The 26,857-nt window shown below is 34.2% G+C and overlaps 1 protein-coding gene across 2 annotated transcripts in view; it reads left to right on the top strand.

The window, feature by feature from the left end:
- LOC131144335 (AP-1 complex subunit gamma-2-like) overlaps nt 1-26,857 on the top strand; it is a 58,371-nt gene that overhangs the window by 20,333 nt on the left and 11,181 nt on the right. For both annotated transcript variants that reach the window (XM_058092910.1, XM_058092909.1), the window contains exons 7-12: nt 15,846-15,936; nt 16,472-16,635; nt 17,180-17,234; nt 18,220-18,342; nt 18,454-18,549; nt 23,266-23,393. In XM_058092910.1, coding sequence (XP_057948893.1) covers nt 15,846-15,936; nt 16,472-16,635; nt 17,180-17,234; nt 18,220-18,342; nt 18,454-18,549; nt 23,266-23,393 — 657 coding nt within the window. The remainder of the gene's footprint in view (nt 1-15,845; nt 15,937-16,471; nt 16,636-17,179; nt 17,235-18,219; nt 18,343-18,453; nt 18,550-23,265; nt 23,394-26,857) is intronic.

The following is a 26,857-nucleotide window of genomic DNA, read 5'->3' as shown; positions in this document are numbered from 1 at the left end:
TTAATTTAAGTCTACCCCTACCTTTTCTACTGCCCCTTACAGTAACTAACTCACTCTTCCTCACTGGCGCACTATGTGGCATATGTTACCAGTGCCCAGACCATCAGATTTGTCTCTCCCTTATCTTATCTTCTATAGTGGCTACGCTTAACTTACTGCGAATATGCTTATTTCTTAATTTATCTTTTAACGTTATACCACTCATCCATCTTAATATTTTCATCTCGACAACTTTTACTTTTTGAAAATGCTGTTTCTTAGTCGCCCAACATCTTGACTCATATAGCATATCTTGTCTTACGACCGTCCTATAAAACTTCCCTTTTAATTTTAAGGGTATTCTACAGTCACATAGCACAGTCAAAGCACTTCTCCATTTTACTTCACCTACTTTAATTCTATGCGTTACATCTGCAATTTCTCCTTCAGCTTGCATAATAGATTCAAGGTATGGAAATAGATTAGTGCTATTGATTTCTTCATCATCACGTTTAACTTTTTCTCCAACATTCCTCCTACTATGACTAAAATTACATTTCATATATTCTATCTTATTTCTACGTATCCTAAAGCTTCTAGATTTTAAAACTTCTCTCCATAATTCTAACTTAGATTCTACTCCATCCCTAGTTTCATCAATGAAGACATTATCATTTGCAAACAACATGCATCATGAAACCTCATTTTGGATACTCCTAGTCAATTCATCCATCACTGAAGTAAAAAGATAATGGCTCAAATCAGATCCTTGATGTACACCTATTATGATGGGAAATTCTCTAGTTTCTCCTTTTATAGTCCTAACACTAGTCATTATTCTATCGTACATATCCTTAATGACATCAGTATATCTACGACATACACCCCCCTCCCCCCCCCTTTTTTTTTTTCTAATCCTCACTGTAGAAAACTTCCCTAGATATTCTATCATACGCTCTCTCTAAGTCAATAAATACCATATGCAAGTCCCTCTTATTTTCCCTTAACTTTTCCATTAATCTTCTTAAAAGATATATAGCTTCCACAATAGATCTCCCAAGCATAAAAATTAATACATACTCTTTTTTTTATCATTAAAAAGAAATTTATATTAGCAGGGCATCAAGGGGATGTCATCCCAAGGTACAAAACATCAACCGCTATGTAGAGTGTCACAAACATTAAGATCGTTAACAATTTGCCCATTAAGATAGTTGGAAACAGCAGTGATGTAGGACGGTTCTAAGTAGCCGTAGTCCTACGGTTGACCCTCTTTGTAGCACACACACAATATCACAATCTATGGGAAGAATTGAATCAACGAAGCACAAACATCACAAACATATTCTAATGATCACAAGTTGAGATTTTGAAAACATATATGATTTGGTTTAAAAGCCCTTAGTTGATCATTTCATTTAAGTAATCAAGTTCACTTTAAAAGATGTTATATTAAAAGTCTTAGATAACAAGTCCTAGTGTACAAAACAAATACCCCTAAGCACGGTACTAGCAAGCATGTTCATGTTGAAAATCTAGGAAGATTCAAATAGAATGAACAAAGTTTTCAATCAAGGATTCGAGTAGGGTTTCAAGGCTTATAAGGGACTTTTAGGGGCTGTTTTAGATGGTCACAAATAAGGAATTGAAACGAGCTTACCAAGTGGTTTGGAATGACAAACACCATGGCACACGAGTACTCAATCGCATAACGAGCAAGCTTGTTGATCCTTAGGAATCTTGAGACAAGAATGAAGCTTGAGAAAGGTTGTGGCTGTGGGCGATGAAAGAGGAGTGGGCGTGCAGTGTTGATGATGACGTTGATGTTGTCGTGGTCTCTCACCACCCAATATCTGGGGAGACGGAACGTAGCCTCACGCTACTCACTCACAAGGAGAGGAACAAGATTCACAAGTTTAAAGCAAAGGCTTCCTTTTTAATTGATAATGCAAAGATCCCTTTTACAATACAAGTGAAGACATTTATAGCCTTACATGAGCATGCACATGACTTGTACACTTCTTAAAAGATTAAAGAAAATACAAAAGTAAAATAAAACATTTAAAACATAGGTAATGAGGTTCCTAGGAAATAGTTTGTCATAGTAAATAGGTGCCTAGGAACTAGAATAATTATGATAGTGGAGTCTAAGAACTTAAAATGAAATAAGTGCTTCTTGAAAAACCAAGACTCTTTGACTTGCAAGTTGTCATCCTATTTCCAAGCTAGCTTCCAAGAGAAGCTTCAATTGCTGCAAATAAAGTTCACATCCAATGGTGGACTTCGGGTGGTCATTCATGTGTCACAATATCCGCGATGATACTTGAGGTCCATGTTAATCCGCATCAAACAGAAGACCACTGCTCTTTGCAAATTTGAAGCGGAGTAGCTGCAATTTTGAAGGCTCTATAGTTTCTTTCTTTCCAAGCATACCAAAAGATGGTGAGAGGGATGAAATTTTCAAAGCCTTTGGCTTCTCCTTGGTGGCCCTCATGCCTTTCCAAGCCCAAATCTCCCCTCCAACAGAATCTGCAGTAACCCATTGATATCCAAACAAGGATAGAACCATATTCCACAAGTTCCTTGTCCAGGGGCAGTGGAGAAGAATGTGTTAGACTGATTCTGCATCAGCTATACAAAGAAAACATCTATTTGTGACTGTTAGCCTCCTTTTCTGCAAATTGTCAAGGGTTAAAATATTTCCATGTGTGGATTTCCAAACAAAAAAGGTTACCTTTGAAGGGGCTGTCTCCAAATATGAATCCAAGGGGAGTTGTTACAATTTGTTCCCATTGGGGAGAGCTTCTTGTAGAAATATTTAACAATTAAAACACTATTGTTGTTCAAAGCCCATATTGATTTGTTGGGGATGTTTTAGTGTCAGAAATTATAGAGATTTCTATAGAAGCCAGAGTTCATGAAGTTCCCAATCTGCCTCATTCCTAGTAAAAGTAATATGTCTAGAAAATTCCTTGATTAGTGATTTGGAGATGATGACTGATAAGGGCATTTTTGTCACAAGCCAAGCTGTAGATGAAATTAAAGGCAGCTCTAAAATTATTTTTCTCAGGCCTCACATCATGCCAGAACTAGATGCCAGCTCCATTTCTCACTTGAAATCTCACAAATTTGAAAAAATCATCCCATCCTTTCTTGGTGAATTTACAAACTCCCACTCCATAGGTTTTCCTACTATTGTGTGTTATCCTTTCAGTATGCTTGAGCCCATGTTTAGAAACAATAATGCCCCACCAAAAGTGGCCTTTCTCCTCATGGTTTGAAATTGCGGCTGTGGGTAACGTCGTGTAATGGTTGCGGGTGTCGCAGGACATGGGAGACGTGGGTGTTACGTGATTGGAAGCGGGCATAATGGTCGTGAATTTGTTTCATGCATGCACAACCATGCCAAAATTGAAGAATGAGCATGAAATTCATTAATACATGATTTTTAATGAATTTTGACTGCTTTTATTCAACCTACAAATGCTTTATTAGGCATTATGGTTTTTATATTAATTTTAGTGTGCTGTTTACAAAAAAAAAAAGAAGTCATTTTTTAATAGTTTGCACTACTTTAATGGATAAAAAAAATGTAGAAATGCAATTAAAATGAAGAATTAAGTAATTAGAGACATAAAATTACTAAAATGAGTCAATACTCAATATACACATATATGAATTTGAAAAATGATTGGTATCAATGGAATACATGAGTACAATATTACAATATAGGACATGTCACCACCAAAAAGAATGAGGTGGAGGGTCTTCATAATCTGCATCTTTATCTTGAGATTGGGATTGAGAATTATCTCCCCACCCTTCTGGAAATACATAGCTGAATAAACCCATGTTCACGTTATTTCGTTGTTGCTCTTGAAAATCTATTGGTGGTGAAAATCCAATTGATATACGAGGTGCATAACCTCCTCCTTGACCATATTCTGAATAATATCCATAAGTTGGGGTTGGGACTAGGGCTAGGGGGGCTGGCTCTGAGTAGTGTGTAGAAGAAGACTCACTAGATCCTGATCTTGTAGGAAATGGAGGAGATGCATAATATGGATCATAGTGTTGAGGTGGTGGATATGCTTGATGATATCCATATGATTGTGATAATGAATCATCTAAACCAAAGTCTCCAAAACTACAAACCACACCATATGAATTTTTAGCAGAATCACGATCTCGATGTTGGTGACTTCTTCTAGTTTGTGCACCATGACTCCCACTAGGGCCACCACTAGTAGCACTCCTCCTAGGTTCTGGAGATTGGTACTCTGGAGGAATACTCGAGTCATAATTTTTGGGTATATCAAGTAGTCCATGGCGACTTGGAGGATATGTATCCCTTACAAATGATGTCTTTGTGTCATACCCATAATCATATTCAGCATCGCCACCACCACCACCATCGCCCCTAGCCCCAGTCCAGCACAACTACCACCATCATCATTACTTGGTGGGCTCAAATCAAGATTGTCATCACTTTGTGTACGTTTAGGACTTGAACTTGAATCATGCACGTTTATGGGTGGTTGATCATTTTCTTCTATAGTACCACCAACCTCTTCATCTAACCAATTTGAGTTGTCCCGATCGTCGTGTAATGGTGCCTCTCTCTCATCTAACCATGGACTTAAAGGATCATTTTCTTCAAAAATATAGTCCAAATTGATAAGATTAAAACTATCTTCAATGTCCTGTTGGCTTCTTCTCATTGTATCTCTTAACTAACCTCATGTTGTAATGCACGAAAACAAGTTTTTGTAGTCTTATGTACTTTAGTCTATTTCTTGTTTTCGTATGGATGAGGCTAAAGGTGCTCCAATTACGTTCATAATTTGAAGATGATGTGGTTTGGCTAAGAACTCTGATTGCTATTTTTTGTAGCTTAGGAGCACACATGCCATAATGAATCCACCGTTCGGCTACATAAATAATTGAAGAAAAACATATGTCAATATAGTGTATTTTTGAAAAGTCAAATTTGAACATAAAAATGACAAAATAGATCCATTCATCCATTATTTAGCTACATTTACCAGGATTTGTTTGTTTCACTGCCCTTTGAGCCAACGGAGTTCCAAATTTCTCTTGCCTATCCTGATATAGCAACAACTAAAATGGCAAGATTGTGAAGTATAATTAATTAATTAGATGTATATATATATATATATATATTATAGAAAGTATTTACAGAATACTAAAATAATTCATTATTCAATAGAACCAATACTTACTTGATTAATAGTTTGAATTTGAGTGTCTATTATCTGGTACTTATCACTTTTTTAACCCCATCCATGACTTCCCTAGAAACTTCAGTATAGGGTGGTGCACCATAAAGAAATTGGGGGCTAAAAAAAATACTAAAATTAAATTTACAAATATATTAATCAATAATAGTGTTTTAATGCAATCATGCATGGTTTAAAAGTTGAAATAATAAGAAATTGTATTTTATTTACACTTACCAGTTGCGTGTAAGTTTTGGAGCAATAGAAAACTCCACTTGTTATCAACAATTTTCCATCAATTTTTGTAGAATCGGCAATCTTTCTGAATGACCAACTTTGCCCTATCCATTGCGTTGTATATAAAACCTATGGTTGGTTTTTCATCACCATCAACCAATTTAAAAACTTTCACTAAGGATTCCTGTACTTTAATTATATTAGAGGCATTTTCCCAAAACTCTTTCGCTAAGATAATATTCTTCGCATCATATGTTGGGCATGATTTTTCCATCCCAAACCTTGAGTTTTTCCAAGCATCAGATTTGAACATTTCCCTTAATGTTTGTTTATGCCTAACAATGGTTTCTAAGGCAATATTGGCGGCAAATTGACTGATGGCTAGATGAAGCAATTCTCTATTATTTGTGAATTTTTTCATGAAATTCACTGTCCACGTGTAATTGTAAATAAAAGAGGTTATTATTTTTGCATCTTCTAAGATCTTCTTCACATTACTTTTCTTACTAATGTCTTCAAGAATAAGGTCTGTGCAATGAGTTGCACATATTGTCCAGTAGATATCGGGCCTCTTTTGCATTAATAATTTTCCTCCAACTTTTATGGCAACTTCATTATCAGTTACTACTTGGACAACATTTTCCTCTCCAATTTCTTCGACCACTTCCTTTATTAATCTGAAATGAAATTATAGATTTAACAATTACTACTAAATTAAAGGGATACAAGTCATAAAGTGACTCAAGTCAATCAAAATTAGAAATTTGCCTGAAATAATATTTAGCTGTTTCGCTTGGCACATCGAAGGCATCAACTGACTTGTGGAAAACAGTGCCTTTATTGTAATAAACTAAAAAGTTTATTATGTATTTTCTTGTGGGTCCTGACCAACCATCACACATAATGGTTACACCTCTCTCATTCCAAATGTCAGCAAAAGAAGATATATAATTTTTCATTTCTTGATACTTTTGCTCCAAATATATTTTAGAGATCTCATAGGGTGATGGGCCCTTCACCCTCTTTTCAATCTCTGCAGCAACATCAAGCATCGACTGCATAAATTGAGAGTCAACTACATTTGCTAGAATTCGATTATAAATTAGGAATTTGCCTACTGCTTTTCCTAGTTTACTCCTTAAACTCTTCATAATTTTGGTATTTATTTTTGGTTGCTTGGCACTCTTACTTCTTTCTAGAGTAGGATCCATCGCCTTTAATCTAGCTTCAGGGGCATTAGGGTTAATCCATTGTCATCCACTACCTCCAGCTTCTCAAACACTTTGTGACCGAGCTCTACCAAAACCACCGGCACTGCCACTACTAGAGCCACCACCCTGTTCATAATAATTACCACTTCCACTGGTTCTTGTCCTAAATCTTTGCTTCTCTTCCCATTCTTGTTGTGCTTGTATGCTTTCTTGTCGAGCAAATCTCATTCTTTCCTCATTTGAATCTTCTTCTTCGCTCAAATTTTCAAAATCTCCTCTAATTTAAGCTTTTAGTTCTACTTGCCTTTTTTGTTTATCTTTCTTCTTCTCTGCATATTGTTGTAGATGTTTTCATCATTTCTTCTCTAATCTGCATGGTTACATTTGGACACGAAGACACCTAACCTTTTTTATGTGCCAAGTGTTGTTTCAATCATGTAATTCCTCCTTTAATTGTTTTTCCGCATAATTTACATAAGACAACATGTCTACTACCTTCGATTGGAGTAGCAAAATGGCAACCAATGTCTTCTCTAGGTAGTTTTTCACTTCCTTTTTTATCACGCAGAATTCTTTCTTTTTTTTTTTGTCACAACAATATCCTAGGCTTTTTGCCCAGACTAATCTGTTCCCTACGCCAGCCGTGCCCTCAACCAACACATAGGAGGTAAATTGCGGATGTGCAGCACGATTGGTAGGAATTGAACCTGGACCACTTGGTTACCAGCATGTTCTAAGGATCGCCCTTGCCACCGGGTTATCACGCGGAATCTTGATGCTTGATCAGATGATTTCTACACAAAGTAAAAATAAAAAGTTATGGTCCTTGTACAAGAAATTGAGAATAATATGGTACATAATTAGCTAATTACATAACAGTATAACATAAATGATGGATTAAATATAAGACTTTAAGTTGCTAACTATTAAAAATTTTAGTTGATTTATGCATATATAATACAATTATTTATATTACAATTTAGAATTTAACAAAATAAATTTAGAATTTTAGATCTTACAAGTTAATTTTTTAAAAGGTAGTGTACTTGAGTCACTTGACTAATTGTGTAGAAATTAGAATTTATTATAAATTGTAGATCTAATATTAAATTATTGATTGTCAAGGTATTTAAAAAAATAAATATGTAGATTTATAATTTGAAGAAATTTTTATATTAGTTAATAGTTTTTTTACTAAAATAGGAATTATAAATCTGTACTTTGTAGATTCTATATTTTATACTAATTTTTTATATTAATTAATAAATTTTACGTATATAATTATTTACAAATTTACATACGTAAAATAAAATAAAAGTAATTAAATAATAATTATAAACTTAAAATTATAAAATAAACTAAATTACTAATTTATTAGTAATTTAGTAGGCTACATAGCCTACACTAGCACTGTATTAGGTGGAGCCTCTGCTGCTTCAAATTAAAAGAAATAATTGGAAAAAAAAAAGAAAAAAAAGAAAGAATACTGGAGTTAGAATAAGATATATACCCAAGTCGGGACTCCCGACAGTGGCCAAAGCTGCGAATGGAGTGAGTTTGAGCTGCAAGCCTCAAAATCCTCAAATTTCTTCTTGATTTCAAGATTTCCTTGTAGAATCTACCCTAAACTTTGCCAAACAACAGAAATTTTGCAGACAAATTGTGAAAATCTCCACAAGTTGAAGAGCTGACTCAACCGACCTGCGGAGCACAGCTTCAAACAACAAATTGAAGCTTATTTTTTGGTGGTTCAAAGCTTCAGATCGGTAGATCTAAGCTGGACGAAGGAGAAGAAGAGGAAAGAAGCAGCAACACATGAAGAGACACACAAAAAATGGAGCAGATTCGAGGAGATAAAGTGTTGGGGCTGTCGGCATCCATAATGTAGTGTAACGGACATTATGAGCCATAATGTAAGTGTAACGCCCGTTATGGCCGTGAATTTCCTGCTCACTGCATTAACGGCCTGTAACAGCATCGAAGGCCTGATTTTCCATTACGTAATGGCTATTATGCTATGTAATGACTGTTATTTATACCATGTTTCTCCTTCATGAACCTCCATAACGCTTCCCAAGGAGGGGCTTAGTTTTAAATTATAAAATAAAAATATTGACATGAGATACTATTATAACACCATGTAAATAGAGAGACATGGAAAATCTTTAAAAACATACAAGTCTACAAGATATGACATAAATATTCTACTTAAAATTATGAGAAATATTGAATTTTAATACTTAACATTATGTTCAAAAAATTAGTAAACATATTTTCCATTATTTTTAAATTATAAAAATCTCAATATTCGACTTCTTCCCATAAAATATTATAAATTTATTATAATTTGTAAATTGTGATTTTCCACCTAAAAATCTTAATTTTTGTTATTTTATCTTTCAAAAACTATATTATTATTTATCTAAGATTCTAAGTGATGTCAGACACTTCACAAAGAAAAGCAATTTACCTATTTTATTTCGTGATGTACATTTTATTTAACATCTATCATACCACTCCCTTATTTTATTTTTTGAATGAAATGGATTTTTTAAGGTCCAAATCTTGACCTATTTAAAATAAAATCTTTAAATGTAGATTTAAAATTTTTTATTGAATTGAATATTTTTTGGATTACTGTATTACTTTTAAAAGATAATAGGTTACGACCTTTGGTATGCCCACATAATGGTTCATTACGTGGTTAACCTTTGGGATGCCAATGTATTTGCCTATATAAGGACATGTTTTACAGCAAAATGAGATAATAAGATGATTAACAACATCTAATTCCTGAAGAATTAGACTGTTGAATTTCTATAGCTCCAATTTTTTTTTCTCTTTTATTTCATTTACAACACGTTATCAGCATGATCAAGTCTCTAATGGTATAGCAAGTTTCGTTGGTATTATTCTAAGATCATACAAAATAAACTTGATAAAATGGAGGATGACATGCATTTGGTGGACAGTGGCACGACTCACACAATTCTTCATGTTAAAAAAATATTTTTTGCAATTAACATTAGCTGAAATTAATGTTAATACAATATCTGGCTCTGCAAATGTAATAGAGGGCTCTGGAAGAGTTCACATTATGTTTCCAAATGGGACAAAATTGTATATTGATGATGCGTTGTATTCTAGTAGATTTCGAAGAAATCTACTAAGTTTTAAAGATATACGTCGCAATGGATATCATGTTGAAACCAAAAATGAAGGAGATATGAAATATCTTTTAATTACATCTATAGTTTCAAACCAGAAGATCATATTGAAAAAATTTCAAGTTTTTCATCTAACCTATATTTCACAAAAATAAGGATGGTTGAATCAAATTTTATGCATCGGAAGTGCTCTGACTCTAGAAGTTTTATACTTTGGCATGATCGTCTTGGTCATCCTGATTCAACTATGATGCGACGAATTATTGAAAATACACATGGACATCCATTAAAGGATCAGAAAGTTCTTTTACCTAGTGATTATTTTTGTATTTCTTGTGCTCAAGGAAAACGATTTGTTGGACATTCTCCATCTAAATTATCTTTAGAGTCTCCATTTTTCTGCAAAGAATACAAGGAGATATTTGTGGTCCAATACATCCATCTTGCGGACCATTTTGATATTTCATGGTTTTAATTGATGCTTTCACTCGATGGTCACATGTTTGTCTACTTTCAACTTGCAATGTTGCTTTTGCTAAATTTCTTGTTCAAATAATAAAGTTAAGATCAAGTTTTCCTGATTATCTCATTCAGATTGTCCGTTTAGATAATGTAGGTGAATTTTCTTCAAAAACATTTTATGACTATTGCATGTCAATAGGAATAAGTGTTGAACATTCTATTGCACATGTTCGTACACAAAATGGTTTTTCGGAATCCTTCATTAAGTGTTTACAATTTATTGCTAGACCTATGCTTATGCGATCAAAGCTTTTTGCACCTGCTTGGGGTCATGCTATAGTGCATGTTGCGTCTTTGATTAGAATTAGACCAACTGCATATCACAAGTTTTCACCTTCACAGCTTGTGTTTAACCACCAACCTAATATATCTCATCTTAGAATTTTTGGTTGCACTGTATATGTTCCTATTGCACTTGCACAACGAAGTAAGATGGGACCACAACGTTGATTTGGTATTTATGTTGGTTTTGATTCTCCTTCTATCATTAGATATCTTGAAACACTAACAAGTGATCTTTTGAGGGCAAGATTTCTAGATTGTCAATTTGATGAATTAGTTTTCCCGTCATTAGGAGAAGGAAAAGGTAAAGGATTAAAAACACAAGAAATTTGTTGGAACACGCCAACTTTGTCTAATCTTGATACACACACAAATCAATATGAACTTGAAGTCCAAAGAATAATTCATCTGCAGAATGCTGCAAATCAATTCCCAAATGTTTTTACAGACACCGAAAGGGTCACTCAATCACATGTTCCAGCCACAAATATTTCTGCTAGATTGATTGTTCCTGAAGAACACCCAATGGGAATAGCATCTAATGAATCAAAAATGCGCCAGAAGCGTGGTAGACCAATTGGTGCAAAAGATACTGTTCCTTGAAAGAAAAAGGAAATGTATAAAAGTAACACTCCAAAAGAGTTCATTAACACTCAAGAAGAGGTTAAAAGAAATATAGATCAACAATCCCATATTTCTATAGAAGCAACACCAAAAGTGTTTCCGGTACCGGAAATTTATGAGATCTCATTAACATTTGGAAATATGCGGAGAAGAAATGAAGTTGTTGACAATGTGTTTGCATATGCGATTACTTCAAAAATTATTAATGATAATGAGTTTGAGCCTCAAACTGTAGAAGAATGTCGATATTGAAATGATTGGACAAAATGGAAAGAAGCAATACAGGCTGAGCTAGACTCATTGGCCAAACGTAAAGTATTTGGACCAGTAGTCCAAACACCTGAGAATGTCAAACCTGTTGGATATAAATGAGTTTTTGTACGTAAAAGAAATGAAATGAATGAAATTGTGAGATACAAGGCGCGTCTTGTAGCACAAGGTTTCTCAAAAGGCTTGGTATAGATTATGGTGAGACCTATTCCCTTGTTATGGATGCGGTTACTTTTAGATTTCTGATTAGTTTAACGGTTTCTGAAGGACTTGACATTCGCCTTATGGACGTAGTAACAACTTACTTGTATGGCTCATTGGATAATGACATATATATATATATATATATATATATATATATATATATGAAAATCCCTGAAGGATTTAAAATGCTTGAAGCATATAATCCAAAACAACGGCAAATCTGTTCTATTAAATTACAAAGATCCTTGTATGGATTGAAGCAATTTAGACGAATGTGGTACAATCGTCTAAGTGAATATTTTTTGAAAATTGGATATGAAAATAATCTTATCTATCCTTGTGTTTTCATTAAGAAGATAAATTCTGGATTTGTTTAGTAGCAGTTTATGTTGATGACATAAACATAGTAGGAACTCCAGAAGAGATCTCAATGACTGCTGACTATTTAATGAAAGAATTTGAAATGAAGGATCTTGGGAAGACAAAATTTTGTCTTTGTTTTCAAGTTGAACATTTAACAAATGAAATTCTTATTCATCAATTATCTTTTGTAGAAAAAATTTTGAAACAATTTTATATGGATAAATCTTATCCATTAAGCTTCCCGATGGTTGTTCATTCACTTGATGCGAAAAATGATCTTTTTTCGCCCTTGAGAAGATGATGAAGAAATCCTTGGTCCTGAAGTACCCTATCTTAGTGCAATTGGAGCACTCTTGTTTCTTGCAAATTGCACTAGACCAGATATGGCTTTTGCGGTAAATTTGTTGGTAAGATTTAGTTCTACACCAACTCAGAGACATTGGAATGGAGTAAAACAAGTTCTTCGTTATCTCCGCGGCACATCTGATATGGGTTTGTTTTACTTAAAGGGAGTAAAGTTTGTGTTGAAAGGATGTGCTAATGTTGGATATCTTTCTTATCCTTATAAAGTTCAATCACAAACAGGTTATATTTTTACATGTGGTGATATTGCTATCTCATGGCAATCTGTAAAGCAAACGATCACTGCTACCTCTTCAAACTATTCAGAAATATTGGTAGTTCATGAAGCAAGTCGTGAATGTATATGGTTAAGAACTATAATTCAACACATTAAAGGGACAAGTGGATTATCACTGGAGAATGACAAACCAACAATATTGTACAAGGACAATGCAACATGTATTGCACAAATCAAAGGTGGGTACATAAAAGGTGATAGAACTAAACATATTTCACCAAAGTTTTTTTACACTCATGAACTTCTGAAGAAAGGAGATGTTGACATTTGCAAAATTCATTCAAGTGACAACTCAACAGATCTATTCACAAAAGCATTGTCAACTTCAATTTTCAAAAAACTTGTACTTAACATTGAAATGTGACAACTTAAGGACATTTCTTAATTGATTATATTTTTTAGGGGAAGTATGAATACTGTAATCTTTTTCCTTCATTAAGGTTTTGTCCCACAGGGTTTTCCTTAGCGAAGGTTTTAACGAGGCATATTTATAGTGTATAGTCATCCAAGGGGAAGTATTGTAACACATGTATATTTATGTGGATGACTATCTAGATAATAGGTTACAACCTTTGGTATGCCCACATAATGGTTCATTATGTGGTTATTTTTTGGGATGCCAATGTATTTGCCTATAAGGACATGTTTTACAACAAAATGAGATAATAAGATTAGCAACATCTAGTTCCTGAAGAACTAGACTGTTGAATTTCTATAGCTCCAAATTTTTTTTTTCCTCTTTCTATTTCATTTACAACAATATTGGTATACAAAGTTATTTACAATATTTGTACTTTTTTTAGTTTTATATATGATGATATGTATTTGTACTGATTTCTTTTTTGGGTAAAATTAGAGTTTTATTTTTTAGGTTCAAACTTCAACATATTTACAATAGATTTTATAATGTAATTTTGTCTTGGTTGAAATATTTGTTTTCCTTTTAATGAAATGAAAGTTTTTTTTTTTTTTTTTTTAAGTTTAAACATTAACATTTAGACATTCTAAATGTAATTTTATCTATTTTTGGTTGAATTTACTTTCTATATATATTTTAGAGAAATTTACTTCTTTTAAGAATATTTGATGTTACTTTAAAAAGTTAAGAATGTTTTTGTCAATAAAATGTTTAGGCTATCCATACTTCATATGATATTAAAATTTACTTATTTTAGTAATGCTGGTTTTGTTGAAATTTACTTTTAAAAATTAGGATACTTTTGTCTGTCAATTGATTTAAAAATACATTTTTTAGGGGTTTTTTACTTTCCTAAGATCAGGATATTTTTGTCCACAAAATGATTTACACAATTCTTCGTTTTTTATATAGTATAGATGTCAAGTATAAACCAATGACCATAATACTCTTATTAACTCGCCCTTACCAACATAACACTAGCACGTACTAATAATGCTAAATGACCAAAATAACCATTAACAGAGACAAATCTGTCTTTTTATTGCATCTTACCCTTTGAAGCTCATGGAAGTATTCTCTTCCTTGAGAAAAGGAAGTAGCTGTGTGCTCACCTGTGCAATTGAATCAGAATTCGTCCCAGCATATTGCAAGGTAGGATGTGGAAGTTGGATCTGCTTTGGAGATGGATAAATGACTTTTGAGTCCATGGGCTGCCCAAAAGAATAGTTATGTGAACTCTGGCCTTGACTATTTGCGGGCACATCTTGTACAACCTGAGATGGGAATTGTGCTTGTTTTGGAGGAGATGAATGAGTTTGAGAGCCCTTCCTCAAGCTTAAATTGGGTCGAGTACCTTGTAAACACAAGCTAAAAATTTGGGCCCAAAAGCTGCCGCGTCATTCTTTAATTTGTAGGGATTTTTCTTTTGGCATTGCAAAATTGGGCATGATTATGTTAATATTATCAGAATCAACATGTTACTAATTGATCAAGCTTGTGATGCTGTTGCATAGACCTCTGTGCTTGAATAATGAGTGGATCTTTGGTAAATTTCACTTGTTTCTTCGTCTTAAAATAAATACAAGCTCGTATATTCAGAACTACATCAAATATTTACACTCAGTTTCCTCCATGTTATGCTGCTTTTGTGTGGTTTTTTAAGTAGTGTTTGGCAGTACATCTTTTTTAAAGTCTTTATTTTTATCCATAGTATTGCAAAACCTTTGCATGGCTTTTTCATGGTCTTATTTTGAGATTTATGTTTTTCAGGGTCTTTAGGAGTTCTTTTCTGTAGTTAGGTTGAGCATGCTCTTGCTATGCCTAACTTATGCGTAGATGAACAAGAATAATGAATGTAAATCACAGTGTCAAATTTAGGCATTGGCTGATAGAAAGATTCCAACTATGTCTAAATAATTCTCATTTTACAAGCAAGCAGTCTTAGACTCCACTCTTAAGTGCCTGACAATATGTCTTAAAAACAATTTTAGGTTCTGTCTCAGGCTTTATCGTTATCGTATCTAACTTCCCTTAACACATTAGTTTTTTTAATCATGAAAAAACAGTTACCTAATTCCTACTATCTTTGGAATCCTAGGATCCAACAGTAAGCTTAGGTGTGCATTTGAAATAATGAGGTAGGCTGTTCTTGTTCTGTATAGGTGGCGTCTAGCCTTGAATAACAACCTTAGCAGTCTTCACCTGTAGATTTTCATGAATTGGTGTATAGGTTTTCTCATGATATTTTTCACCAACTCCTAATTATGCATCTGTTTTTTTTTTTTAAAAAAAAATGGTGGTAACCTTTTCATTGTTTGTAAAAGGCTCAAGCTGACCACTCGTCTCTATGTCTGATTTTGTTTCTTCAATATTTCCTGGAAACCTAGACAAAATTCATTCGGTCATGCCCTGTCATGGTTTGGCCTTTGTGATTTTACCAGTCCTTGCATTCTTTTCAACAAGCTGACCACTCATCTCTATGGCTGGTTTTGTTCCTTCAATTTTTCCTGGAAACCTAGGCAAAATTCATTCAGTAATGCCCTGTCATGCTTTGGCTTTGTAATTTTACCAGTCCTTGCATTCTTTTCTCCCTTTGTTATATTTCTCTTGTATATATATTTTTTTGGTTCTTAATTTATCATCTCTCTGCCATTTTATAAAAGAGCATGTCATATATTTTTCTGCCAGATATGTTGCCTTAAATATGCTTACGAAGGCTATTACAGTAGATGCTCAAGCAGTGCAGAGGCATCGGGCGACAATCTTGGAATGTGTAAAGGTATTGTGTTGGCATTTTCAGCGTCTTGCTTGATAAACAGTCATCAGAGGTGTCTTTGATCATGCTTTTTTTCTTGATTTTATATTTATGATTATAACATATGTTATCTGCTGAGAGTTCTTTTGCATATGATGATCTGGCTCGTGTGCCATTTTTACTTTTTTTTTTTTGCTATGTTCTACTGCATTCATAAATAATCTGTAGCTTCTGAACCAAGGCTAGATGTATGAATTTGGGATGCAAGTTTCTTATTACAGACTTAGCTAGACTACCAAATACTATTATTTTTTTCTTTTTATGCATGAGGGTCATCTCTTTCCAACTCCCAATTTCTCTGAGTATTATCTTTTGAGGAGAGCATGTGACTAGTATTGATATACCCTAGTAGTATACAATCTCCAGAATGCATTTTTTTTTAACACAGAATTATATACACTGTTCCCCAAGTTATTTTTTGCTACATTATTATTGACGAAGGCTGAGATTTCTGATGGGCAAACCAAGAAGTTTGTAACTTTAACTAATTCACTTTCAGGATTCAGATGCTTCAATTCGGAAAAGGGCCCTTGAGCTTGTTTATCTTCTAGTAAATGAAAGCAATGTGCAGCCTCTGACAAAGGAGCTAATTGAATATCTGGAAGTAAGCGATCAAGAATTTAAGGGTGATCTAACTGCCAAAATCTGTTCTATTGTTGAAAAGTAAGTTATAAATCTGAGAAATAAAGGATTTGGTTTTGCTTTTGCTTCACTATATAATCCCTAATATTAATATGCACTAGTAGTACTAGTACATGCTCCACATTAAGCCATTTGCAGTTGAAATTTGCCTTGGCCATGGATTGATGCATTTTCTGTCTTGAGATATGGTTGGGAATGTAAAACAATGCTGCCTTTGGCTCTCAGCACCATATTTTTATGGAATGGGTTTTTTGGGATTGTTGTATGGTTCATATTCATTCCAACGAGGCAGTTCCACACCTCTTGAATTTGGGCTGGTCGATTATTGTTTGTTATAATTTTCTTGCTCTGTCTTTGAATTTCTGTATTTGTTTTTTACCTTCTCTTATTTTCCATCACTATGGATGTGGGTTTCTGGTTTTATGACGTTATTTTGGCACATTGCCTTTTCCTTGCATCCCTGAAACTTTTAGCGACTGTAATTTAGTAGAATGACAAACTGCTTAAACAAATTGAAATTACTTTTTCACCTCTAACTTCTAGTTTTGACACTTTCACGGTGTAGGTTTTCCCCAGAAAAAATCTGGTACATTGATCAGATGCTGAAGGTTCTGTCTGAGGTATTCATTGAAATTTACTAGTGGTCGAATCTATTTCCTTGCATATCTCAAATCATGAAATTTTTATATATCTATTTGTTTGTTCCCTTCTGCTCAATCTAAAAAAAAAAAATGAGCCGTCTAATTCTATATGATAAACAAAAACTCAATTAACTGGTTGATATAATTGCGGTGCTTGGACATTTATCCTTCATCCTTTCTGCTTTCTGGAGTGTGATTGAAAGGCTTTCTACCAATGCAAGACAGTCTGTTGCCCTCTCTCTCTCTCAAAATTCTATTTGCTTTATAAGCCCTTAATTGATTTTGAGAAAAAACTGGATTTGGCTGTGCTGCCATTGTTATGCTAAATTAATTCTATTTTCCCTATTTTGCTTACCAGGGGCATGGCATCTTTCTGTTAATTGTATAAGAAAAATAGTGCTGCGGAACAATGCTTTGGGAAGGACAATATTACCCTATTAAATTGGAAATGAAACTTATGGGGAAAACGGGTTGTCTGAGGGAGGCACTTGTGTAAAAAAATTTTGTGATAGAATCTTGTTGTGATTGAACTTGAAACCTCTGGATATTTATGACTTTGTACAGTTCTATAGCTACATATTATTGATTGTTATTGTATTAATACTTTTTATGCCTACTGGCGCTTGCACTATTTAAAATTTTATCTTAATTGAAATTCCCATGTTCAAAGTAAGTTGCTTAATTTTTGTTTCTTTCTTGTATTAGTTTTTTTTTTTTTTAAATTTTATTCCTTTTCTTTGTCATCCTCCTTGTTCACTCTTCTCTCTTAATAAGTTTCTTTTTCTCATACACATTGCAAGTTGCATGAGCCTTGATGCTGTGTCAGTTTTTAACCTTTAATTTTCTTTAGTTGTGTGTGTGTGCATGCGCGAATGTGTGTGTGTGTGCGAGTGTGAGGAGAGAGAGAGATGGACAGATTTTGTTATGGTAAATTAAGTACTAATTTTTGTGCTATGCTTAGTAGGCTGGAAATTTTGTGAAAGATGATGTGTGGCATGCCCTTATTGTTGTAATAAGCAATGCTCATGACCTCCATGGGTACACAGTAAGGTCCCTATACAGAGCATTTCAAACATCAGGTGAACAGGTACTTTATATTTTCTCAATAACGAAGCAACCTAATTTGAAAATCTCCTTTTTTTTTTTTTTGATAATTCATTGACACTGTTTTGAGAAGATATTTTAATGGATTCATCAGGAAAGCCTTGTTCGAGTGGCAGTCTGGTGCATTGGAGAATATGGTGAAATGTTGGTCAATAATGCAGGGATGCTTGATAGAGAGGAACCAATAACTGTGAGTTTTGACTTACCTTGTTTTTTTCTCTTATGAAAATTGCAGTTTTCCTTTTCCCATGGTATAATATCTGCCTCTTAGAAAATGAATATGGTTCAGTGGAAAATACTACTATAGAAGTTTGCAATCTAACATGTGGAATAGTATAATAGATTTTCCATTGAGGTATTGCTGTCTTTTATATAGTGTCATCACAATAGGTCAGCTGTTGATGAAGGCATGAACTGGAGTGATGACACCATTGCAGAATGGGGAACTTAATTTTCTAATAGACTAATGATTAAATGGAATTTTTCGAACAAAAAAACAGAATCAGGACATATTTGTAAATGAATGGACAAAACCAGTCTGTGCCATCAGCAATTGTGACCCAAGATGAGCGTGGCACCAGTTGACCTTGGATAACAAGGTGGAGAATTTGTTCAATTGATTGGAAGCCCCAAGTCTGAAATCCATAGTACAGAAAAGAGGCTAATAGGCATGCAGGACCATCATTACCTGACCTGGCAAGAGTAGCAAAAATAGATGAGGATGACGCCTGGGAAGCCAATAACTGGTAGTACTTATCTCTGAAAATAGTCACCTGTGTTTATTGGGTATTGGCTTGGGTGCTCGAGAGCTACCATGTATGTCTTATTTACTACTTCATGGTTAGTAAAAGCAGCTACAGAATCTTGAAGATTCCCTCAATAAAGTGTGACCTATATGGTTAGTACACGATCTCGGAGACTAACACTTTGACCACCACCATAATTACAATGTCCAGACCTTGGCAAGCACCATGTCCACCACCAGCAAGGGTGTGTTCTCATCTCAAAATGGCCTCCATGACTTCCTCAACCAGCACCCATATCTTTAGAGCCAATTAGCTCTTGTTGAACACTCAAGTAACGTTCAGTTTTTTCAGTCAATTTAGCCCTAAAAGACGGGAAAAAGCTTCAGTTAACAAAGCATTTCTGAACCCCCAAGAATATGTGTACAAATAGGTTCAAGCTCATCTCCTTGATCTAATAAAAATCTAAATACGTTGAAGTCATCACATTGTTTTGTCATCATAGGAACATCAGGTGTAATGGGTTGGACCTTCTTTAATTCGTAAAAAATCCTACACATCAGAATGCTATTCATTTAATCTTTTGCATCTTGCTTCTTAGTAGGATTGAGAGGCCTGGTAGATTTGAAATATGTTATTCACACCAGAATACAGCTCGCTTTAAATGTTCCCAAAGCAGTTTTGCAGACAAATAACGGTACACAACAACTGATATATGGTTCCATACTACTCCACAACATAGTATGAATTTGGGCATCCTCATGAATGCATATTTCTCAGATGTTATAGATAAGTATATTTTACTTTACCTTCCCCCGGGTCTTGAATGAAAAATCAACAGCTGCAGTACACAGCATCTAATTGTTCCCAATTAATTTAATAAAAGTCATTTGAAATGAATTGCATTCAGAGTTAGGCGCCACAACATTCTTAGAACCAGTTGCTACACTGGGCCTTAATTTGAGCCCCCTTGGGACTGATGATTGCAAAGAGCTTTTGAAAACATTGATTCAGAGTGCTATAAAAATCATTCTCTCCTATGTGGAAAAGGAGTTATTTAAAAAGAAAGGCTAATCTTGAATATTCGGCAAAAAATTGTAAACTGGTTGAAATGTTTGCAATGACCAAAATGGACACCCAGAAGTAGAATAGTTTGTTTTTAAATGCCAAATTTTAATTTTTAAAAGCTTCAAATCCTTAACTCCTAGAATTTCCGAAAAAGCTAAAAATTAGCCTTTTGAATCTCAAAAAAATGTTTATCAGACGCATTGTCTGACTTTTACTTTTGACAATGAGAACTTAATTCAAAGAAGTGGGGCAAGTTAGTCTAAATCACCTCACAAAATAAACTGAGGCCCTTTTTTAAGTCAAGCAACCAAGACAACATAATCAACACATCATATTGCAAAGATCTTCAAATCCCTGAAATCTGCAAATCAGCAACCAAATCATCAGTCATCAGAATGTCCAATCCTATTTTCATTAAAACATTCTGCAAACTCCAAAACAGATCACCAGAAATTACATAGCAAGAACTAGGCCATTTCGCGAACCGGTATATCGTATCAGTAAAACAAGAAAGAATAGAAGAACTTCCACTGATCGCACATGGCATTCTCTAGTAGCAGCTAAGCCCAGCAGACCCCCCCACTTTTTTTCCCAAAAAAAAAATGAAGAAAACACGGCAACCAGCAACCAACTCATGGATCAACACCTCAAATCCAGCAGCCTAGCAGTCCAAGAAATTAGCTTAAACAGCAGGATTGAACTTTTGTCAGTGCAAAGAATACTACGTGATGCATCAACCAGCAATACAGTAAAACAGGAAGCGTAATAAGAATCTTTCTAACAGTCTCTAGAGACATGAACAAATATTGGGAACAGCAGTCGATAGAAGATGGAGTCGCAAGAAAGAACAACTGCTCCAGGCATACTTTGTGGCCTATTGTGTCGCTCCAAACCCTTGAACTAACTGCACAGCTAGACTCAGCTGAGTGGACCGTATTGAAGTGGTTCCTGAGACAGTTTGTTTCTGTTCCTTCGAACCTTACAGAGAGAGAGGGAGGGAATGAAATTGCAAAAGTACCCACTGTCTCACTTATATTTATAATAAATAGACCCATGAAATTGCAAAAGTACCCATTAAAGTCTAATGATTTATTCACGAGACAAGTGAATATTTTCCATATTAGTTACATATTTTACATATTTTTATTGGTAAAACTGGAGCATTGAAACTTTGTAGTTTTATTTCCAGCCATTATTGATCTACTTTGCTAAAGAAAAATCTCATTTTAATCTTGTAATAGCTGAGCATCCCCCCTTAGATACATAGAACACCACAATAACCAGCCTGTAAGTCACACTATGTGGGGTCGGGTATATGAATCTTTTACTACCAATTCATGGGCATTTTACTCTTAAGAGCTGCTAAATCCTTCCTCTCTACCTTATTTCAAGTTAATTTATGTCTGTCCCTGCCTCATCTAGTACCATTAACAATAACCAGCTCGCCCTCCTCCTCATCAAAATGCCCTACTTGGCCTGCGTTTCAAATGCCCAAACTATCTAAGTCGCCCTTATCTTATCTTATCCTCTATTGGTGCTATACCTAATTTACTGTGAATATAATCATTCCTTAGTTTATCCTTTATATGTTATACATCTCATCCACCTTACTCTTTTCAACGACTTTTAACTTTTTGAATATGTTGTTTCTTAGTTGCCTGACATTCTGATCTATATAGCATGGCTGGTCTTATAGCAGTCCTATAGAACTTTCCTTTTAATTTTAATGTTATTCTACAATCACATAGCACACCCCTAGCATACTGTAGTTAGAGGATATGCTGTACCGCAATTTGATCCTATTTTTCAAACCGAAATATTCTGCATAGGTAAACTATCCAATCCACCTTGTTTGCAACTTTTTTTTTTTAATATCATTCTGTTTCTTGTACGATTTATTCTACAGCCATCCTGTTTTCTATCAGCGTTCAAGTGTGCAATGGGCTAGCAGTACAATGTTTTATCACAAAAGGATGGAAAATGTTTGTGGCAGCATATGGTTGTCGTATGATTGTCTTGCATATGTGGGGAAGGCCCCTTTTTTGTTTCAGCTGGTTTTACCAGCCCAGATAATTTTAGGAGTAGTTAGATTCCAAAAAAAATAAAAGGTCCTTCCTTCTCTCTCTTTCGTGCAGGTTACACACACACAGTCTACTTTTGCTCTCTCACTTCCACACATTCCACTATTTTACTCTTACTTCTTGATACAGTCCATTATATCTTGACTTTCTGTTATGATGATCACTTTCTGTTTTTATTTCTAAACCTATAAAATCAGTTCAGGCTCCCACTAATTTCCATGAAAATTAAGTTCTAAATCTGGAAGATACTTTTTAGCAGTATGGGTTAGGACACTGGAAGAATGATCTTCAATCTTGCCAAAATATTTTTGGTTGATACATTTGTGTCCCTAATCTTTTTAATGTCCATGAAAGGGGGAAAAGAAATAAAGAAAAGTTCTTGTGAACATTCCATATGGTGCGCAGTACTTTTGGTTCATCTGATTCATAGCAGATGTTTTTATTGGTAACTACTGTTTCTTGGAAATCCACAAGATGGACCTAACTTTTTGTTCTGTCAGCTTAATTTTGAGGAGATAATCGGTGGGTGGAGAATCACTTGAGTTGCTGTGTTTTTTTTTCGTAATTAAACTATATGGGAAAAGGGCTCTGATGGATGGAGAATTAATCTTATGAATAATTTCCTCATTGAAAATGCATTTTATTGGGGCCTCTGTTCATTTTCAAGTACATATGTTGACAATGTGAACTCAGTTGGCATTTACTTGAGCAGCTGTGTTCCTAGTGATTACTGGCACCCATGATGTAATCTATTGGTTTTATTGTAAATTAGCCCAAAGATGTCAGCAGGAGAACACCCTCTTGCAAGAATAAGGTCAGGCTGGATATTGTAGACCCATTGTAGTCTCCCCCTCCCCCAAACCCTGAATAGGGGGGACCTTTGTGCACCAGACTGCCCTTTTTTTGTTAGTAGAACATGTTTTTAACAGAAGTTGGATGTGTGTCTCTTGGTTTTTAGAATTATTTTTGTGCATTAATGAATTCCTTTTTCTAAAATGAGTTTTTTCTGAGCAGGTAACAGAATCTGATGCTGTGGATGTTATAGAGATTGCTATTAAGCGCCATGGCTCGGATCTCACTACCCGAGCAATGTCTTTGATTTCTCTGTTAAAGCTCTCTTGTCGTTTTCCATCTTGTTCGCAGTATGTGCTTTTTTCGAACTTCTATTTGAATATTTATAGTCTATTTTCTATTAATCATACAGTTGTATATGTTTAATTATTTTCGTTCTTTCTTATGTGTGCTGGACTCATACAGCCTTAAGAGTAGTCTGACACAGGGTTTTCAGTATATGTGAAAGAGGGTTAGGAATGTATGAGAATAACACCATTAATCATGCCGAAATGCCACTTTTCTTCTTTGTTTGGTTTGGCACTGTTGTGTATTTTCTTACAGTTTAACCTTCTTACATGGTTATGAAATTAGTAGAGTATTTTTTAGTTTTTTTATGTTTCATAAATTTTTTTTTGAGGAACTATTTCTATGTCACTCCGGTCTTTATCATCTTGATTCTCATGATCATGGTCAGTCATTTTTGAATAGACTAATCCTACTGCTCATCTCTTTGATTCATCATTGGTTCTCATTTTGATTTCCACCACATAAATTACTGAAATGAAGACTATCACTTTGTGTGTCTCTGACTTTCCTAGTTTTGTGTTTTATGAGTTAAGGAGAAATTGTTGAAGGATTTAACTAATCGCCTTTTTCTGGTTTGTTTAGATACACAATTCCACTTTCTGGAATTCCTTTTTCCCTGCATTTTATTGAAAAGTAAACGTGGCAGTTTGTCTTTTCTTTCTTTTATTTTTTTTTAATTTACTTTTTTGGTTCATAATAGAAGGGTGTTCTCTTCTCCTTTGGTTCACCACCTCTTTTGAAAATAAGTTTGAGTAACAAACATCTATGTGTTTATATTTGATTCCGCATTTATACAGTTTTGCTTATGTCAGGCTACAGTTCAAATCATGGAGTCCATTTTATTTATTTATTTTTCCAGTTGCCATTTTTCCTTAAGGGCTTATGATGCTTTTTTTCTATGTTAAATGTTTTATTTGTCACATTTTCCTTCTTTTATATGTTGGGCTGCTAATAAGCCAAATCATTTGCATGCTACTTGGTTCTTGGCTCAATAATGAATTGTTTGAACTCATTCACTAAGAAGACTGAGCAAAGCTAGAGCTTAAGTTTGAAGCTTGCCAACTAAACAAGCCTAGCTCAAGCTATGTGATACTCACCTCGCCAAGCTCGCATAATGGCTCATTTGACTATATAGCAAGTTGGCTCATTTTGAAGCTTGACACTATGCATGTTTAATAGGCTCATGAGTTAACTCCCAAATCTTGAACTTGTTTGTATAGACTCAAAATATAAGTTGTTTGTGGGCTTATTAAGAGGCTCATTTATAAGTTCTGCTCAGAATTCATTTTGAATTAATGTGATTGTGAATATTGATTCTCAAAAAATATTTTTTTCAAGTCATCAAAATCACCTTTTTATTTGTATTTTATTTTATTTTTTCATAACACTGTAATAAAACACAAATCAAAATACTATTCCTAGAGCTTTAAATAAATGAATTTGTTAATTCTTTGTTCACACAGCTGGTCCCAAGCTCGGACAAAGGAGCAGGGCTGTGTTAGGTAGCTGATAGCTAGTGTAAAACTTTGTTGGATCTTATCATGAGAATTCTTACTAAATTTACCTAGGTCAAGGGAATAGTCCGGGTCAAAATAAAAGGGAGAGGATAAATAAGTTAGCACAAGAAGCTAAGATTATATTAGTAACTTGGAATATAGGAACTCTCATGGGAAAAAGTATGGAATATAGTGGAAATAATGTTTAGGAGGACAATTAACTTAATCTGCCTTCAAGAGACGAAATGAGTAGGAGATAAAGCTAGAGAAATTGAAAATTCAGGATTTAAACTTTGGTACACTGGTATAGAGAAACATAAAAGCAGGCGGGTATTATTGTAGACAAAGGCCTAAAAGATAATGTAATAGATGTTAAAAGAACAGGGGATATAATCATTAAAATCAAGATAGCTTGAGGCTTGGAGATAGTGAACGTCATTAGTGCATATGCTCCCCAAATAGGATTAGAAAACAATTTTGGGAAGATATGTTAAAAGAATAGGGGATATAATCATTAAAATCAAGGTAGCTTTAGGCTTGGAGATAGTGAATGTCATTAGTGCGTATGCTCCTCAAATAGGATTAGAAGGCAATTTTGGGAAGATATGGATAGTATTTTACAAGGGATACTTATGTCTGAAAAGACATTCATAGGAGCTGATTCAAATGTTCACATTGGAAAATATAATATAGGATATGAGAGGATACATGGAGGCCATGAATATGGAGATGAAAATGAGGCCAGTGATACAATCTTAGATTTTGCCATGTCTTACGATTTGGTTATATTGAATACTTGTTTTATAAAAAGAGAAGAACACTTAATAACCTTCAATAGTGGATATAATAAAAGTCAAATAGATTTCTTCTTAACTAAGTACGGGGATTGTCTATCTTGTAAGGATTGTAAAGTTATTTTAGGTAAAAGTTTACTACACAACACAGAACCTTAGTATTAGACATACATATTAAAAAATGGATAAGGAGTAGCATAAATCAATGCAAGAGAACTATAGATGGTGGAACTTGAAGGGGGATAATATAGTAAATTGAAAGATAAAATGAACAGAGAGTGTGATTAGGTAGTAGGGGGTTAAGGTTGATGCAAATACTATTTGGAATAGAATGAAAAATTTTATTCTAAGGATAGCAAAAGAGGTTTTAGGTGAGTCCAAAGGAAGATACTCAGGTAGCAAAGAAAGTTGGTGTGGGATCAAGACGTCCAAAAAGTCACTAAGACAAAAAGAAATTGGTATAAAATATGGCAAGATTGTAGAAATATAGAAAATCTTGGAAAATATAAAGAAGCAAGAAAAAAATGCAAAAAAGGCTATTAGTGAAGCTAAACATAGAGCTTTTGATACTTTATATACTAAACTAGATACAAAAGAAGGGAAAAAAAAGACATTTATAAACTTGCTAGAGCTAGAAAAAGAACATGCAAAGATTTTGGTGATGTAAAATGTATAAAGGACGTGAATCATAATGTCTTAATTAGAGAAGAAGACATAAAAGAGAGGTGGAGGAGATACTTTGATAAGATGTTTAATGAAAACCAAAATGAAAATTGAACTTGGAAGTGACAAATGGGGAGAAAACTAAATATAGAAGATTTATCCACAAAATTAAAGTCCTTGAAGTTGAGATGACATTAAAAAAAATGAAAAGTGGGAAATCCATAGGACTAGCTAAAATACTAATTGAAGTTTGAAAATGTTTAGGGGATAAAGGAATTGTTTGGTTAACTAATCTATTCAACAATATTATAAAAACCAAGAAAATGGCAGAAGAATGGAGGAAAAGTGGATTAGTACATGTGTACAAAAACTAAGGCGATATTCAAAATTATAATAACTATTGTGGAATTAAGATTGAGTCATACGATGAATTATGGAAAAGGGTAATTGAACATAGAATAAGATTAGAAACGAAGATTTCAGAAAATTAGTTTGGTTTTATGCCTGGGAGAT

The sequence above is a fragment of the Malania oleifera genome, chromosome 12, assembly GCF_029873635.1.
Source record: "Malania oleifera isolate guangnan ecotype guangnan chromosome 12, ASM2987363v1, whole genome shotgun sequence".
Lineage (NCBI taxonomy): Eukaryota > Viridiplantae > Streptophyta > Magnoliopsida > Santalales > Ximeniaceae > Malania > Malania oleifera.
The sequence above is the reverse complement of the archived record's forward strand: the minus strand, read 5'-3'. Positions and strand labels throughout refer to the sequence as shown.